Source organism: Calonectris borealis, chromosome 10 (genome assembly GCF_964195595.1).
Source record: "Calonectris borealis chromosome 10, bCalBor7.hap1.2, whole genome shotgun sequence".
Classification (NCBI taxonomy): Eukaryota; Metazoa; Chordata; class Aves; order Procellariiformes; family Procellariidae; genus Calonectris; species Calonectris borealis.
In genome coordinates, this window is record NC_134321.1 from 23,567,843 (window position 1) to 23,583,803 (window position 15,961).

At 40.2% G+C, this 15,961-nt stretch overlaps 1 protein-coding gene across 1 annotated transcript in view; it reads left to right on the top strand.

The window, feature by feature from the left end:
- Nucleotides 1-15,961, top strand: part of FBLN2 (fibulin 2) — a 107,592-nt gene that overhangs the window by 72,851 nt on the left and 18,780 nt on the right. The window contains exons 4-8 of the mRNA XM_075159433.1: nt 2,919-3,048; nt 7,152-7,338; nt 8,761-8,967; nt 11,494-11,610; nt 12,062-12,163. Coding sequence (XP_075015534.1) covers nt 2,919-3,048; nt 7,152-7,338; nt 8,761-8,967; nt 11,494-11,610; nt 12,062-12,163 — 743 coding nt within the window. The remainder of the gene's footprint in view (nt 1-2,918; nt 3,049-7,151; nt 7,339-8,760; nt 8,968-11,493; nt 11,611-12,061; nt 12,164-15,961) is intronic.

Consider the following 15,961-nt stretch of genomic DNA (forward strand, 5'->3'; position numbering starts at 1 on the left):
CAACGCAGTATCTAAGGATTTTAAAAAGCAGAAGATAGATATTAATTGTAAAAATTAGTTACGGTTCTGCCGGATAGTTTTCTATAAATACCTGGGTTTTACAAGTGACCGTCACTGCACTGAAGGATCGGTTTTTTCAGCTGAGGCAAATGAGTCAAGCCTCCCCTGTGTCTGCTGAGGCTGTAGATTGTTTATATAGAGGTTGCAGATTGAGGTGTCTGTTGTTTCCAAATGCCATTTTGGGGTTTTCAACTGGCAAAAACTCAAATGTTAAAGATACTTGTTGATGTATCTTGGTGTCTCTGGACATTCAGGTACCAGCTTGGCCTATCTCTGTGTAGTGACCAACACCACCAACTGCAGGATGGGAACTGGGGCTACCTAAAACAGATCCTGTGTAGTAGCTAGATGAATGAACTTAAAATAAAGTACGTTCCAGGAAATCCTTAGATAGTCAGTTGATAGCCAGATGTAAAAATACTCCTAGAGCTTGTACCACTGGCTGTATCGGAAATAGGATGTTAGGCTAGATGAAATCTCATCTGACCCAGTATAGTAGTTTTTATCTCATAATTGATGTGTTTTATCATAACAGAGCAGTTTATCTGGGTGGCATTTACATCAGCTGTACAAGTATGAATCCTGCTTTTTGCTGACACTCTTGTGTCCCAATTAGAGACTCACATCACTTTCATACATTGATGTCATTTCACTGATCTTAACTCATTAACTCTTTCCCTAAAGCAGAAACGTTCTGATTCTTCTTTGAACGAATAACTCATTTATCTGGTCTGCAAAGAGTAGGTTTGTGAAGAAGAAACAAGGGAATGTGGTTAACCCTGTTCTCAATTCATTCTCTGGTAATAGAGTAGCTGAAACTGAGCTGTGCTGATAGTTAAAGAAATAGTAAAATAGAAAATGGCCAGTGGTACTCCAGTGCTCCCGACAAGACTGTTTCTGCTATGTATTTCATACATGAAAGGAATTTCTCATGGCTAAATGTCACATTTCAGAAGAACATGAATCTATAGAGATTTCAGTATTTTAACAGGGTAGACACTTCTAGTAGCATTTTGCCATTTCTACAAATGATAATAACTTTCAGTTAGTTGTTTTTTACATTTCTTAATGAAAGTTTGGATGTCTTATGTAAGCAATAATAGTTAAATTACTGGTACTTGAATGTATTTGGGTAATAACCATTCACTGCTCAAAAAATTGTATTTCTCCAGTTGGCAATTAACACTGGATTAGAAAACTAACTTCCTTGAAAACAAAGCACATGGAGGTGGTAATCCCCTTCCTGTAATCAAACTCAAACCACTGCTTCCTGCTTACACCTCTCTTATGCTATCCAGCATAAAAATATGAACGTAAAGCTGACACAACAGGCCATTGGTTTTGGGATAGTGGCCAAGTGGTTTCTACTGGAATAAGAGACATCCCTTTCCTTTTTTCTTTTCTTTTTTTTTTTCTTTTTTTCTTTTTTAATTGAGGCATTAGGATAAAAGCTGTGAATTGGAAATATATTCTTCTCAGAAAAGAAAAGGTCTTGTTTCCTAGGATAACTGTATTTTATTGCAGTAATAATGGTATCTGACTGACAAAAGTTGTTTGCTTGCACATATTTCTGTTGCAGGAGAATTGCTTTGCTATGAGGCACTGGCTGTTAAAATGCATCAACCTCCCATTCATCGTTACCAGGGTACCCCATAAGGCAGCGTGCCCTGTGACAATGCATCAGCAAAAGAGAGTTAGACATCAACGTTATTCTTGGAAAAAGAAAAACTTTGCTTAATTCCTTCATGCCACCCAATCTGTCCAGAACAGAAATTTACCCTTACTCATAGCATAATATACTATTTCATCTGAGCTTTAACATTTTCATCTGTGTCACATATGCCCAATCTACAGGTCACGTACTCAGTGTAACCACCTCAGGAGAATTTTTGTGGCCTGCAGCTCTCGGTCCTCGCCCTTCCCCGGTCCCGGGAGCAGACACACACCCCTCCTGGGGTGCTGCTAGTCTCCATGCTGCATGGATTGAGAGACAGGGCCGTGGCGTACAGCCAAAGGGACCATGTGATTTTGTCTGCCCTTTTGATTATGAATGAAAGAAGCAGATACCTCTTTGAAGGGGCTGGGGGGAAATCCAGTAGAGACTTTAAAATAGTGGGAAAGAGTATTTTATTATTTCAATGAACATCTATTAAATTTCATTTAGGAATTTGCCATTTAGATTTTTAATCTGTTTCATTTCAACCTTCAGTGAATCTTATTAAAATGTTTGATTTGAAGAGCCATATATAGAAAATGTATGTTCCCAAAGTACTTCATATACAGTGATCAAGTCACACTTAACCTTCTCTTTGATAACCGAAGTTAGAGGAAAGCTTAAATTCTGGGTTACAATCTGCAGGGCTATAAAGGAGAGTTTATAGGGGTTTTGTGATCTGACACTTTCCTAAGTCTTGTCCAGAGCTTCAGTCCTCTGGTTGGTGAAGAAGTGTGTACAGGTGCGTTTCCCTTTCCCCACTTTCCAGGGAAGAAGTTTCTGTCTGTTTTCTGTTTCTGAAACCTTCTGAAGAATTCTGAGAAGCAAAACGTGGGGAAGAGGGACTGTTGCACAAACACAGATGAGCTGTAAGGTATATTGGTGACCAGACTTTGAGAGACAGTGACCTAAACACAAGACTTCTTGAGCATTTATCAGTACATCTTTTTATTAGAAATGAGGAAAAAATATATCCTACAAAGGTCAGTGGCACCATCTGTATTATACTAGTATTGACACACATGTCGGAGAGAGACGAAATCTGTGGGATGTATTGTGAATCCAATAGGTCTGGGGTTTTTTGCACCCCATCCTGATGTCTTCTCAATGTCAGTGAAGACTTGACCTCCGTGATCCTTTGCAGAATTGCTCAGAAGCAGTGTTGCGTCTCCACCGTAAAGGAGAACAACTGCCTGGCTGGCATGATTGCTGCGAAGGAAGGAGATGCGTGCGGACCAGAGGAAAGCGATCCCTGTGGAGGATCATCATATAAGGTAGGTTGCTCTGATGCTTCTATAGGTTTTGTTCTGAATATGAGGTGTCCTCATTTCCTGCATTTAGCAGTAATTTATTCATACATTATTATGGAGCACATTAAATTATAAAGTTGCAGGAATGTGGCAGGGAAATTATGCTGTTTGCGTTTAGGTTTCAATTGCCTGGTGATGCAGCCCCTTTTAAAATTTCACAGTAATGTTGTTTTGAATTATTTCCATCTCCATTTTTAAGATTTAACTTGCTGTATTACTTTTGCTTCCTTACTTTGGAAGTAGCTGAAAAGACCATTTTCATTTTTATGTCTATGGTGTAGAAGTATTTAGAAAATGATAGGGCAAACTTAATCGAAGATATAATGCGAAACCCATTACTGAGCAGTTTGCTTGGCTACAGTGTTGAATTGCAGCCTCATTTCTCAGTTAAACAAAATGATGGACAGGAGGAACAAGCATTTTGGATGATGATGGAAGCTTTTGTTCATAAATAAAGGCAGGCCATTTACGAATGGTTCAAATCACAAATCACAAGCCACAGCCTCAGCTTGTATAAATGAGATTTGCTTTATGAGAATCAGTGGAGCCAAACCAATTTAAACCAGTTTGAAGATTCAGCATCTTGCTTGCTCGCTTGTCTTGTTTTTACCAGAAGGGTGCATTTCAGAATTCATTTCACTCTGATAATAATTTACGTCACTATATCTAAGCTTAAGTGCAGCTTCCGTTGTCTCAGCAGGAAACTGATTAGTTCTGTCTGTTCTTATACATTGATGATTCTTGTGGATAATTGTTCACTGGAAAAGCAAAATACACGGAGGTCTACTGCGGAGTTTAAAGTTTAATTAGCTATGCCAATTTGTCATTTTCAAAACTATTATTTACTTGGGTCTGGAGTCTACCATTAGAATAAAAAGAGAGTTTGTCATTTGGGAGAAGACATTAATATTTCTGAAGTGTGACAGAATTATTATTCTTCAGTTTTTCACCGTGGGTCTTTTGCATACCAGACAGAGCACAAGCCATAGAGTAAGTCTTATCACACATGCCATTCCTAAGGAGGAGGTGGAGAGGGAAACCTTCATCATTCCTGTCTGAACTGAAACAAGTTACACAATACTCTCGTGGAATAGCTCCTTGTGCCAGTTCCAATGTAATGTTTTCCTTCAAGAGAAACCATCTGAAATGGTAAAATTATTGAAGGAGCAGCTTTGCCCTCCTCTTTAGCTCCTAAGTCATTGCAGCTACTGCTTGAAAAAAATAATAAAAATGCATAAGTATTGAGACTGTTGAGACTTTAAGAAAGGCTTTCTAATTTTATTATAGTTAAACAGTCTCTCAGAGGTGACCTCGCAGAAGATGCTGACGGGGTATAGCAGTGTTTCCCCTGATCTGCTCCGCTGTTAGTGACTGCTGTGTCTGGGTGTCATAAATCAAAGACGTGTACCTGGAATGTGGAAAGATAAGCTCGTGGCCCAAAGACTTTGCAAGACCTTTACACTGTTCTGCAAAAAGCTAGGGGTTTTACTTCCAGGCAACACATGTGTAGGTCTTCTTCAGGCATTTTAGATGTGGGGCCCTTACTTTTCCTTCAAGATGAATGCAGCCATGCCAGTTCTTTAGATCCAGGTATTCAGCTTGTGTTCAACACAGCTTAATCTTAGGCTGATTTTACCTGTTATTTACTCTAAGACAAAAAGCACACGCCTAGGGACTTTTTGCTAGTGGATCGAGGTGCCACCATGGTAAATCCAATTATGCTGTATTCCAGGAAGGATATTTTTGAGAGGAACATAGAAAGTTGTGAATCAAACAGTGGTTCGCAAGGCATGTTTCTCAATGTCAATGTAAAAATAGTCATATTTGTTATTAAATCAGTTGTAGCATACTCGTGAAGTTCAAAAGGTAGCTAATAGAAGATCAAGACATTCAAGTTTTTACATTTTAGAAGGAACTTTTCGACGAACAAGTTTTTCCACTGGAAAATGAGACACTTGTATTCATCTGGAAAAGATGTGAACCCAAAAGTGTGTGACTGATTTAATACTCTCTGTGATGCCTGCACATGGGATAAATTGTGAATCAAAACTATGACTGAAAAAAGCCATATTATTCAAGGCAAATATTCCAATATTTTACAGCACTTCAGTAAAAACATGTATTATCCTTAACTTCTTTTGCATATTGAAGCTGAAAAAATTGTACCAAAACTAAAAATATTTACAGAAAATAGAATTTTCAGTTCAGAAAATTTTTAACTTGGGCATTCTGGATTTGGGGAGGATGAAAACAGGATTTTTCTCTTTTCTAGCATGACCACAATCAATTATAGTTATATTTATTTTTTTTTTAATACTTCTTTTGAAGAGATGATTTAGCCCCTTTAGTATCAAAAATAATTCAACATCTTCAGGACCTGTACTGTAAAGTTTTCACAAACATGTATTTGGGTGCGTAAAGGCAACTCTTTACGGCTGTGCATATTTGCAAATGTGAATAACGTCTACTATTTATGATGTTTGGGGACTTTTCAGATTAGAATGCAGGGACATAAAACATGAGCTGTAGTCATAGGTACTGGGCTGAACATGCAAGGGGTACATCAATATGTGAAATGCCCAAGAAACCCTAAAGCTACAGTGTTTGAATCTTGAAAAAAGTGACTCAGCAGAAGAGTTTCTGCAGATTGAGCTGTTGGTGGACAAGTTTCCCTGTCTCCCTAGTGGAGACAGACTCTGGTTTAACGTGAATGCCAATCTACCATTGCTAATCATGAAACGTGATTCCTTTCGATTTCCGTGCTGCATCCAACCCTTACAGCACTGCTTCTCTGATTTGCTCTCCTCAGGTCAGAGATCTCTCTCCTGGGAAGTGGCAGCTTAGTTCAGTTTTCTTCTGTTCCGTCCTTGGACTTTCTGTTGACATAGCTAACTGGTGCCAGTTTGAGTTACGACCTTCATTTTATGTGTCTGACGCCTTTTCCTAGACTGCATATTTGAATAGACTGAAATCACTCCTCTTGGTTCAGAGAGGCTGTTTCAGTGTAGCTGCAAACTATCGATGAGTGCTGCTGGGCTGGATGTCTTGACTATCAAAGCAGTTGCAGAGGGAAAGAGACTGCATTTTATAACTATTCTGTCTGTGAAAGCATCTAAAAATATATATATATATATATGTGTATATATTAGGGATGTCAGGACACTTACATTTAAACCCAGACAGGCATCTTCAATTCACATATGACTCCTCAGCTTCCCTGCTTGATTAGGTATCCACTACGCATACGCAGTATGGACTTTCTGAATTTGATATAATTTATCTGATGTATTTTTGTGGCCTGACTGTGCAATAGATTTGTATGTGACTGAGTAAAGCACAGCACAGTTTTTGCCTGCCACCTGCAGCAAAGGAGACTGCGAGAGACACTACATTTCAGGGATGCCCCATTGCATCAACCTATCAGTGAACCTGCTGCTTTAGATGCACTCAGGAAAGAAAAGGAAGGCAAATAGCTCATAAAATATACCCTGGTCTTTCTCTAGACACTGTTTCAGAGTGGTGCTGTCCAGGAGGGTCAGGTAATTAAAGGTCACAGTGGGTTTGCAAGGCAGTGGTGCATAGAGGAAAGAGTCTTTACTGACATACTGACAGAGATCAGATGCTGCTGCTGACCCTCACGTCCATGCAAGATATTTACAACTCCTTTCACATTGCTTCAACGACTAACTATTTTTTGAGGTCTAATGCGAAGAGGTATAGATCTGTACTATTTTGTTTATAATATACTATATACAAAGCAATGGCTGTGTGCAAGAGCTGGAAAGAGGTGATCTGCGGCACCACTACTTCCTTGCATGCGAAGTTGCTGAAATCATTGTCACAGTGAGAGTTTGTGTTTAGCCAGGTTGCAGTTGACCCCTTTGTGCAGGGATAGCAAAAACAAGCACAAGTAAAGCTTTGATGTTTGCAACTGTCTAAACCCTAAGTGCTTTCCCAGATGCTCCACTGTTAAATAAAGTGCAGATCAGTTCCAGGTGCGTGTGCGGACTCATCCCTGAAGCGGACTGTATTAAGTCCTGGTTGCTGATAGTCTCCTCCTTTTGCAGCAATGCTGCGATTGCTGTAATCTGGGCCTGCGATTAAGGAGTGAGGGGAAAACCTGTGAGTCCAACATAAATCTGGGCTACCCCTGCAGTCATGTGATGCTGTCCTGCTGTGAAGGGGGAGATCACTTCATCCATCCAGAAATAAAAAGGCATCCTGAACCTTTGCCAACAGTGACACCTGAGAAGGGTAAGTGTCCGTTTATGATTTGAAGATGTTGCAGATAAGGTCTCTGTCTCACACAGTCGTATGGGGAGGTGCTGGAAGGATTAGTGCTGCAGGAGCACAGTTGCCTTCCCTCTCAGATCAAATATAGACGCCCTTGTTCTTAAAACAGTTTTGAAAAAGAAAAAAATACGTAGGTGTTTCTGGTCCTCAAAACATACCTTCTTTATTAGTTTGGGTTTTTGGTTTCCCCCCCCTCCTTCCCCGAGTCACATAGTACAGAGACCTGCCACTAGCCCTTGGTAAGAAGCAAAGGTGAAGCTGGTCTTGTCTTTTAGCAGAAGCAATCCTGAAAGATTCTGCAGAAAGCAAATTATGAGTTTTCCCAGACAAAGTGGATTATGATACCGATGAAATGTCCTGGAAATAGATTTGCTATTGTACTGCTGAACATCACAGCAGCTTTCTCACGGCACACTCTGGAGAAGCCCTAGAGCACTGCAAGTTTGTTTTTACTCTTTCAGCATATGAACATAGTGATGCTGAAGAGCTAAGGCAAATCCCTGCAGCCAAAGAGGCATGACAAAGGGAGCATGACAAATCTGGAGCTTGGACAGCTATGCTTCCTCCCTCAGCCCTAGGTCACGCTCCTTCCAGCATGTAGCCACTTGTCACGCATGAGTTGCATGGTAACCTCCTGCATATGCTAGGGATCAATTTTTGTCCATTCCCTTCTCATGAACTAAATGTGTATTTTCTCTCGTCAACATGTAAGGGTTTATTTCGACCTAGCTGAGACCTCACTGAGCAAGGTAGTTTGCATATATGTGTTTAAGAAAAGCTGACTGAGAAACTCGCTGAACAATTAATTTTAGTGTCGCAGAAAGTCTTGTCAAACTTGGTCAGGAAATGAAGAAGAGAGTGCTTTTGCCAGTGTTTAAAAGCAGTAGGTAGGATAGCCATGTCACTGTTAAGTGGGTCCCAGAACGTTTGTAATGCTAGCTACGGAAGTAGCCAATAAATTAATAATGGTGTTGAAAAGAGTTTCCAAACCAACTGGATAACTTTCTCCTGGAATTAGAAATTCAGTGTGGTTCTTCAGTGGGGCCAATTTCAGATGGGGCTTCAATGTGATACCTTAGTTGAAATAACAATAGCAATGGCGTTAGTACTCAGTGTGAAAGGTGAGCTTGTGCCCTCCCAGGGTCACCTTTTTTGTCAGTGGCTCCTGTAAAATGTCTGTCCCTCCAGCCTTACAGAAGGAGGTAGTGGACCTTCAGCACAACGGTCTTATCTTCAGAATGGGGACATCTGTTCTTGTCCTTGGAGTAACTGTTTTGGGTAGATTTGACTGTATTTGGAGTTTGTGTGAGCAAAAGCTCCATACTGTACAGTCCTAATGCCAAAACACCTGTTAGAGAACCCACACGTGTTGTTCTGTTGTAGTTTCAGAGATGGAAGATCACAATGAAGCTTTGTCCATCAGTAATGAAGCTGAACTGTCAAATAACCTGCCTGGAGATGACCTGGATGAATGTCTTATCTATGGTGGGGAACTCTGTCAGCATTTGTGTATAAACACTGTGGGGTCCTACAAGTGTTCGTGTTTTCCAGAATTCACTTTGCAAGAGGATGGAACCAGCTGCTCTCCAGGTGAGAAAACGGGCAGAAAACATCATGAATGATGGTGTCTTTGTGCCACCTGCATTGATCTACCAAGCTTTTCTTTAGTTTCTCTGTAGTTTCTGTTAGGTTTTTTATGGATACTGATTGCATGAACATTTTCTGTGGAAATTGGACAAGTTAATAACTTAAAGAAAAACAACCATTTAGAAAAATTAATTATGCCTCATTTTTGTATATCGGTGGTGTGAGATCAGGGTGGTATTTAATATGTTCAACTCAAGACTCTTTTCATTTTTCAGAAGAGGATTTGTGAAGACTGTTAATGAAATACCTTTTCTTCTTAGAGTAATTTTGTATTTCACAGTTAGCTTTCCTTTGGATAAACTTCACTCAGTTCAGACAGACAGCATTGCTTCCTGAACTTTGATTTTTATCTAAAATCATTAACATCTTTCAGTGAGACAAAATCTAAATATATCTAGTGTGGTGGAAGTCTTGAAAAGAAAGTCTATTGTGTTGTAATTGTTTTGATGTCTGGAGTTCTCCAATGGCAAGATTTCAAATCAGATAACCTGAAAAGTTGAAACCTTATATTAGTTACAAGTGCTTTAACTTGTATTTATTCAACAAGAAAAATAAGTGTTGCCATCCAATGACAAAATTCCTTAGATTTCAAATACTTTCTGCCCAAGCTAAAAAATGAGCATTCATTTTGTCATTCTTCTCAACATGATGTTACAGCGCTTACATCAATAATGTGTTTGACAATGTTTCTGCGGCAGCTGTCTGCTCTGTTGTTTATATTAAAATTCTGGGGAAGGAGCTGAATCCAAAAAAGGTAAAGAAAATGGTTCTTATTTTAGCACGGCAAAATTTGGCTTGATTGCTCACCTGGAGCATATATGTGGTTTTGTTTTGCTTTGCTTCTCCCATTACTAACTCGGTTGAAGTGCAGATTTGGGTTAATACATCTTGTACCTGTGTAGTCAGTATTCCTGGCAGATCTGCAAGACTGCAGTGCTTGTGGCTGTGCCAAGAGGTGTAGAGGGATTTACAGAGCTCAGCTGAGGTAGGGGATTGCGACGAGGGTAGGGGACTGTGAGCGAGGCATCTGAGACACGTAGGAAGAGTGAGGCGAGGAAGGGCTGCTACTGTCATTGAGGAGTCCTGGGTCAAATTAAAGGTTGGGCGAGGGAGATGGCAGGGCAGGGCACCTCTCTTTGTACGCTTGGCTAAACTGTTTGTGCTCTACCTGGCAACGTGGCACAGTGGCCTTTTATTTTTCATTATTCCTCTGTGTATGTGCACATCTCTGTCATGTGGTCTGTGCATGGAGACCCACACCAGACAGTTTTAAATCTCATACTGCTGGTATGTTTTACTCCTGTGATTAGATGTAATGCTTTTGTATTTGTTCCTGTCCCAGTACGTTTCCTGCTCATTGCTTGATTGCGAATGTTTTTGTATTCAACTTTTGTTTTTTAAAACGTGTCGCACTTTTTCCTGAGTCTTGGAAGAAGTGATGTTCTTGCAGTGGCTCTGTGAGGCAAGGAGAAAGCATATATTGATGAAACTTCGAAAACTTCTGCTCGCTTTTCTGCTTTCTTTCTGGGGAAATTCAGGATATGCCACAAGCAGATGACTTTTATTTGCCTCTGTGTCATAGCCCATTGTATGCCTGCAATTTCTTTTTTTTTTTTTTTTTTTTTTTTAAATAAAATCGCTCTTCCCATACCCCAAACCTGTATTGCAATCACACTTAGTCATTTAATTTTGTCACTGTTTGGTGACTCACACTTTGCTCCAGGTGACACTTGAACTCAAATCAATACGAACAGGACACATCCCTCTTAAGGAAGAATTTAGCCCTATGGATTTAGGCTTCTGTTTTGCTGATATCAATAAACTGGATTGCTTTTATGGATGTAACAGAGCTTTTTTTTTTTTTTTTAACTATGCTGATATCTTTAACATTACTGTTTATTGAAAATCTTAATGATGGATAGCAGCTGTCATGTTTTCCACTTGGCTGTGTAGAAGTCATTCCAGAGTATCCTATGCTTGTAAAGGTGAGCGTCTGCTTTTCATCTATGTTGAAATAGGATGTACAGAGTAAGTTTAAAGACTTGTTTTGCGTTTGGCTTTTTTTTTCATCATACACCGAATGAAAGACAGCCACTGTCTTTACAATATAGCAGCATTTTAAAAAAATAAAACTAACACTTTCTGTTTGATTCATTAGGTGTTGCAATATTTTACTCTACAGAAGTTATTTTCAGCCAGGCTCCCTGATCTGTATCCAGGACATTTGTGAGCGTCTCCGTTAGCATGCAGCACTCTGTGCGTGCCGTCGGACAGTTGTTCATACCAAACAGATGGCAGCTTCCAAAACTGACTGTTCCCCTCCATGCACAGACATTTGTCCAGGTCACCAAAATGTTTCCTCCTACGAGCCATGATGGAGTGGGATGAATGGGACCGGGACCCTTGCCATGGGGTGCCTGGTGGAGGTGATGTTGTCCCTGATCTTTCTCTGCCTCCCTTGCCTTACAGATCCTGACAGAGGACAGGTGACAAGGCTGGAAGCAGAAGCCACCATCCCTCCGGCAGCCTCTCCTTCTCAGCCTCTTCTCATCATGTCAGTACAAGAAGAGCAGGATAAGTGTAAAGGTATGTTGGAGGTGTAAACTGCAGATGCAGACGAGTGAGGAATGTTTAGAGAGCCGGAATAAAATGCCACACATCCCTTCACCAATCTGATTTCAAAGCACATCCTTAATTTGTTACCTGTGGCATGAGGCTGAGGAATTGTCAGGGGAAAGCTGAGGAAGTAATTTGAGGCTATACTCTGATTTCAGGGTTATTACACACCTGCTATTTAGTTTAAGGTGAGCAGTGCAGCTGTGCAGCATAATGTGAACAATACAGGTAGGAGTGGCACAGGTGTGTTTCTGTGTAATAGGAGGGTTGTAAGTAGTGATTAGGGCTGCCTGGACAGATTGTTTACAAACTGCATCCCCATTGCCTAAACTGGGATTATATTTGGATGACCTGGAGGTTTGTAACTTCAGCTGATCTGTGTTGTGAATGCTAATGTATTTGGCAATTTTGCTTTGTATAGATAATGGCCCCTGCAAGCACATCTGCAGTATTGTGGAAGGAAATGTTGTATGCTCTTGTTTGTCTGGATATACTATCATGGCTGATGGGATTTCTTGTGAAGGTAAGTGGTTCAGGTTCACTACGGAGACATGGTTAAAACAATTTTATATTGCTCTCATACCCCTAGGTGTTTCTCTAAGGGTTCCTTATTTTCAGTGTTGTGAATTGCAAGCGGCAGTACAGACAGACCATTTGGCAGAAGGAATACCAGATCTGCTTCACAGATAACTCCTGAGGCACATCTATCCAGTGTGCCTATTACCTGGGGACTTCAGGTGAAGGCAAGCTTGGATTTGTGCTCTTTTCCTCTAACATTCCAGGCTTTTTTTCAGCCTTCTTGATTTCTCTTCCCACTACTGTTCCTCCCCAGGGTCTGTCTACACAGCTATGGACACACAGCTTTTCCTCCTGAGAATGGGAGCAGCTAGCAGGACGTGCGCATGTTTGCTGTCCTGAGGAACCCCCTCAGAGCTACAGCTCTGCTCTGTCACCTGCTTTGTTTATTTTTATTTCTGCTTGCCTTGAAAACCTGAATTCAATGAGGCTTCACTGCTACGAAGAATGTGCCGCTGTGAGCTGGTCCAGCTCCCTGTGTTTCACTTGACACTGAAGCTCAGGCCTGCACAGTGATGAACAATGAATTCCAAAGCTGCATCGTGATCGTTCACATTATATAAATTTTAAATGGACATGTTTGGGTAGTGACAAAGGATATGTTTGCCCAGGAAAGATTTGGGGGTCAGAAGCAATGCCCTGACGTACCTTAATTATAAATCTGTAAGTATGGGAGCAGTAACAGCCAGCAGTGAAATGCAAGTAGAAGCTTCTGATGCCCAGAATTGCTCACAAGTGATCCACATTCCTCTTAATTTCAGATCTTATTGAATAACAAATCATTTTCATGAAATTCCAGACAGTCTGTGAAGAAAATAGGAATTTAATATCACCAGATAAAATATTCACTGTGCATTGCTTACTCAAGTGTGATGGAAGCTAATTTGATTAATTAATGTCAGAATCAAAAGGGGCATTTCAAGGCAATCGTTTTCCTACAGCAGGTGAAAAAATTCAGAAATGTCTGTGGAAGTAGTGAGTTTAAATTGTAGCAAGGGACACTTGTAATCTATATTAAAGCAAGTATTTGATGGTAAGGGTCGTGATGCACTGGAACAGGTTTCCTGCAAAGAGTGTGCATTGCATTTGTGTGACTGTCTGTTTTTAAGAATGGCTCTTTCTGGAATGACGAAAGTGTAGGGGTGCAAGCAAGGACTAGATGATCTCTGAGGGTTTATTCCAGCCCTATTTTCAGTGTAACACTGTATATATTACAGCATGGCGCTGATGCGGTAGCTCCAACACACTTCATTTAGACATCTCCAGCGTGAAAGAAGTGTTGTTTCATTTCAGAAATTGTTCTAATAGAATTCTGTTTTTCCCTTTTGGTTGCAACATGTTGATATAGATTTGGATGAGTGCCTCACAGGTGCTCACGCTTGTTCCAGAGGACAATTATGTGTGAACACATTGGGATCATTCTACTGTGTCAACCACAGAGTGATCTGTGCAGAGGGCTTTATACTCAACAGGCATAGAAAATGTGTTGGTAAGATGATAGGTATAAGCCGTTCACCACAGCATCATAATTCTTCATGCTCTGCAATGCATTTAAACCATTTGTGCTAAAAGGCTCTCTGGCCATCTTTGCATATGACATTTCAATATGAGTTAGTAAAAACACATGTGCACCATTTGCTCAGCCACTTAACATCATGAGTTGTATGCTATTTGGCTTTTTCCCTAGCAGTACATTCTCAGGATACATATAACTTTGCTCAAAAGTCATAAAAGTTCATAGGTATGATGACCACAGCAGTACTGATGAGTGTTAAACTGGACTAAGAAAACATAGCAGTTGATCTCTCTGGACAGTGTCAATACTGCCAAATCCCCAGACATCATGAAACAACAAAACTTCATAAATACAGCTGAAGAAATCTGCCTAAGTCCAGGCAGTGGAAAAGATCCATTCTGAAGTGATGGAATTTAAAAATTCAGATTAGTCTTTTGTGGATTCTGGCACAAATTTCTTTGTGTAAAAGTCAAAGAATCATAATTCTGCTGTATCATCCCTGCTATTTAAATTCATATAAGAAACCAATCTATTTTTACAAGTGTATTTATGAGGATTTCATTTGCTTCAAAAAGCTAAGGCCTGAGCTTATGAAATAGTTTCTATTCAGGGTACTTTTCTGGAGGCTGGTTTAGGAGGCACCTGAGCTGCAGCAGTGTTGTGTGGTAACGCCTGGAAGGACGGAGCACCTGGAGACCTCTGGTCATTAATGAAAGCAGCAGTGCCTGTGACTATAATGTCATGTGTGAATACATTCGCCTTCTTCCACCCCTGTCCTTCTCCCTACATTTATAACATTGTTTTTCTGATCATCACAGCTTTGGTTTTGTCCCTATCTTTTAAAGCACTATGATCTCATCTTATTAATAAGCATCATATGGCATGAGGGCCTGAGCAGGAAAGTTTATACAGTGTCATAGTTTAGAGCAGAAATGTGATTTACTATCTTCTGGGTTTTCCTTAAATAGTCAAATTTGGATTTTTTTTTATTATTATTTATTTTGAAATCAGAGATACTGGTAAGCATGGAAAACTAATGAAATTATTTAGTTTAAATTAAACGTCCGAGAGAACATCACTGGAAGGAAGGATGCCTTTACAGAGAAAATATCAGATTGTGAGATGGAAGATGGTATTTGTAGTTGGCCGCAGTCTGCATGGTGTGTTTCATGGCTTTCACAGAGCCTGCTGCATGTACCACACTTCTGAATATAAGGTCTGGTAAGTGAACAGCTGAAGGAACTGCCTCACTTTGCTTTCTGCTTCTGGAAATCTTGCCATTTAACCCCCTGATGTTTTTCCTGGGCTATGCAGTAGGGATATGTCTGTGCTTTTCTACATCTCCCAGGACTGCTTTGAAACTAAATTAATGCATGTTTGTCAGCAACTTTGGCAGAAGGTACTATAGAAGATGCCAAGTGCTTCTTTTTATTCATTTTCTTCCTCTCCTGTCCTCTACCCCATGACATTATAACAGAGTTTTATTGTGACTGATACAAGATAAACCTCAGGCATCACTAGTAAAATGAAAGACACAACTCTCATTTGTAAAGCTAAAAGGTCCTCTTCTCCCTCCGTAAATAACAAACCTCTGTACTTCTCTAATGCAAGTCAGGTTTTTACAGGTATCCCTGTAAAGAATCTAGAAAACTTTGAAGTTTCTCTTTCTTTTTGGATCGATATACCCTGTGTTCTCCCTACTCCTATACAGCTCTGCTCTGTGTGTGGTGCCTGGAGAACATTTGCTGTATTTAATATTTTTCCTACTTTTCTAGTCAAAGGGGAAAGCCACAAGCATACTGTGGTTTCTGTTTCGTTCAACTGCCTCATTGCAGCCCTGTTTGCCTAAGGTATCCTTTTCCAGCTTAACTGCTTTTGTGCTCCATCTTGAGCTATCTCAAACACCATCAGGAAAGCTTTGGTAATTTGTTTGCAAATTGTTGTTTTAATGATGTTACTCTTTGCATATTTTAGGGACAGGAGGACAATCTTTGCACAGCAACAGAACAGCTGATAACCTTTTATCTGTTGAATTTCCTTTAGTCAAACAGTGGAAGATTATAATTCCAGGTGCATTCAAGAGCAGATATCCAGAATTCCTGAAAGCCAACCATGCACAATGAAGAGTCACCAGCTGTTTAAATAGCTTGCACACACCAGCTTTGTGTAACTTTGTGAACAGATATTAAAATGTCTTTAGGCTTGACAGCTCCAAGTTCTCCAGAGATA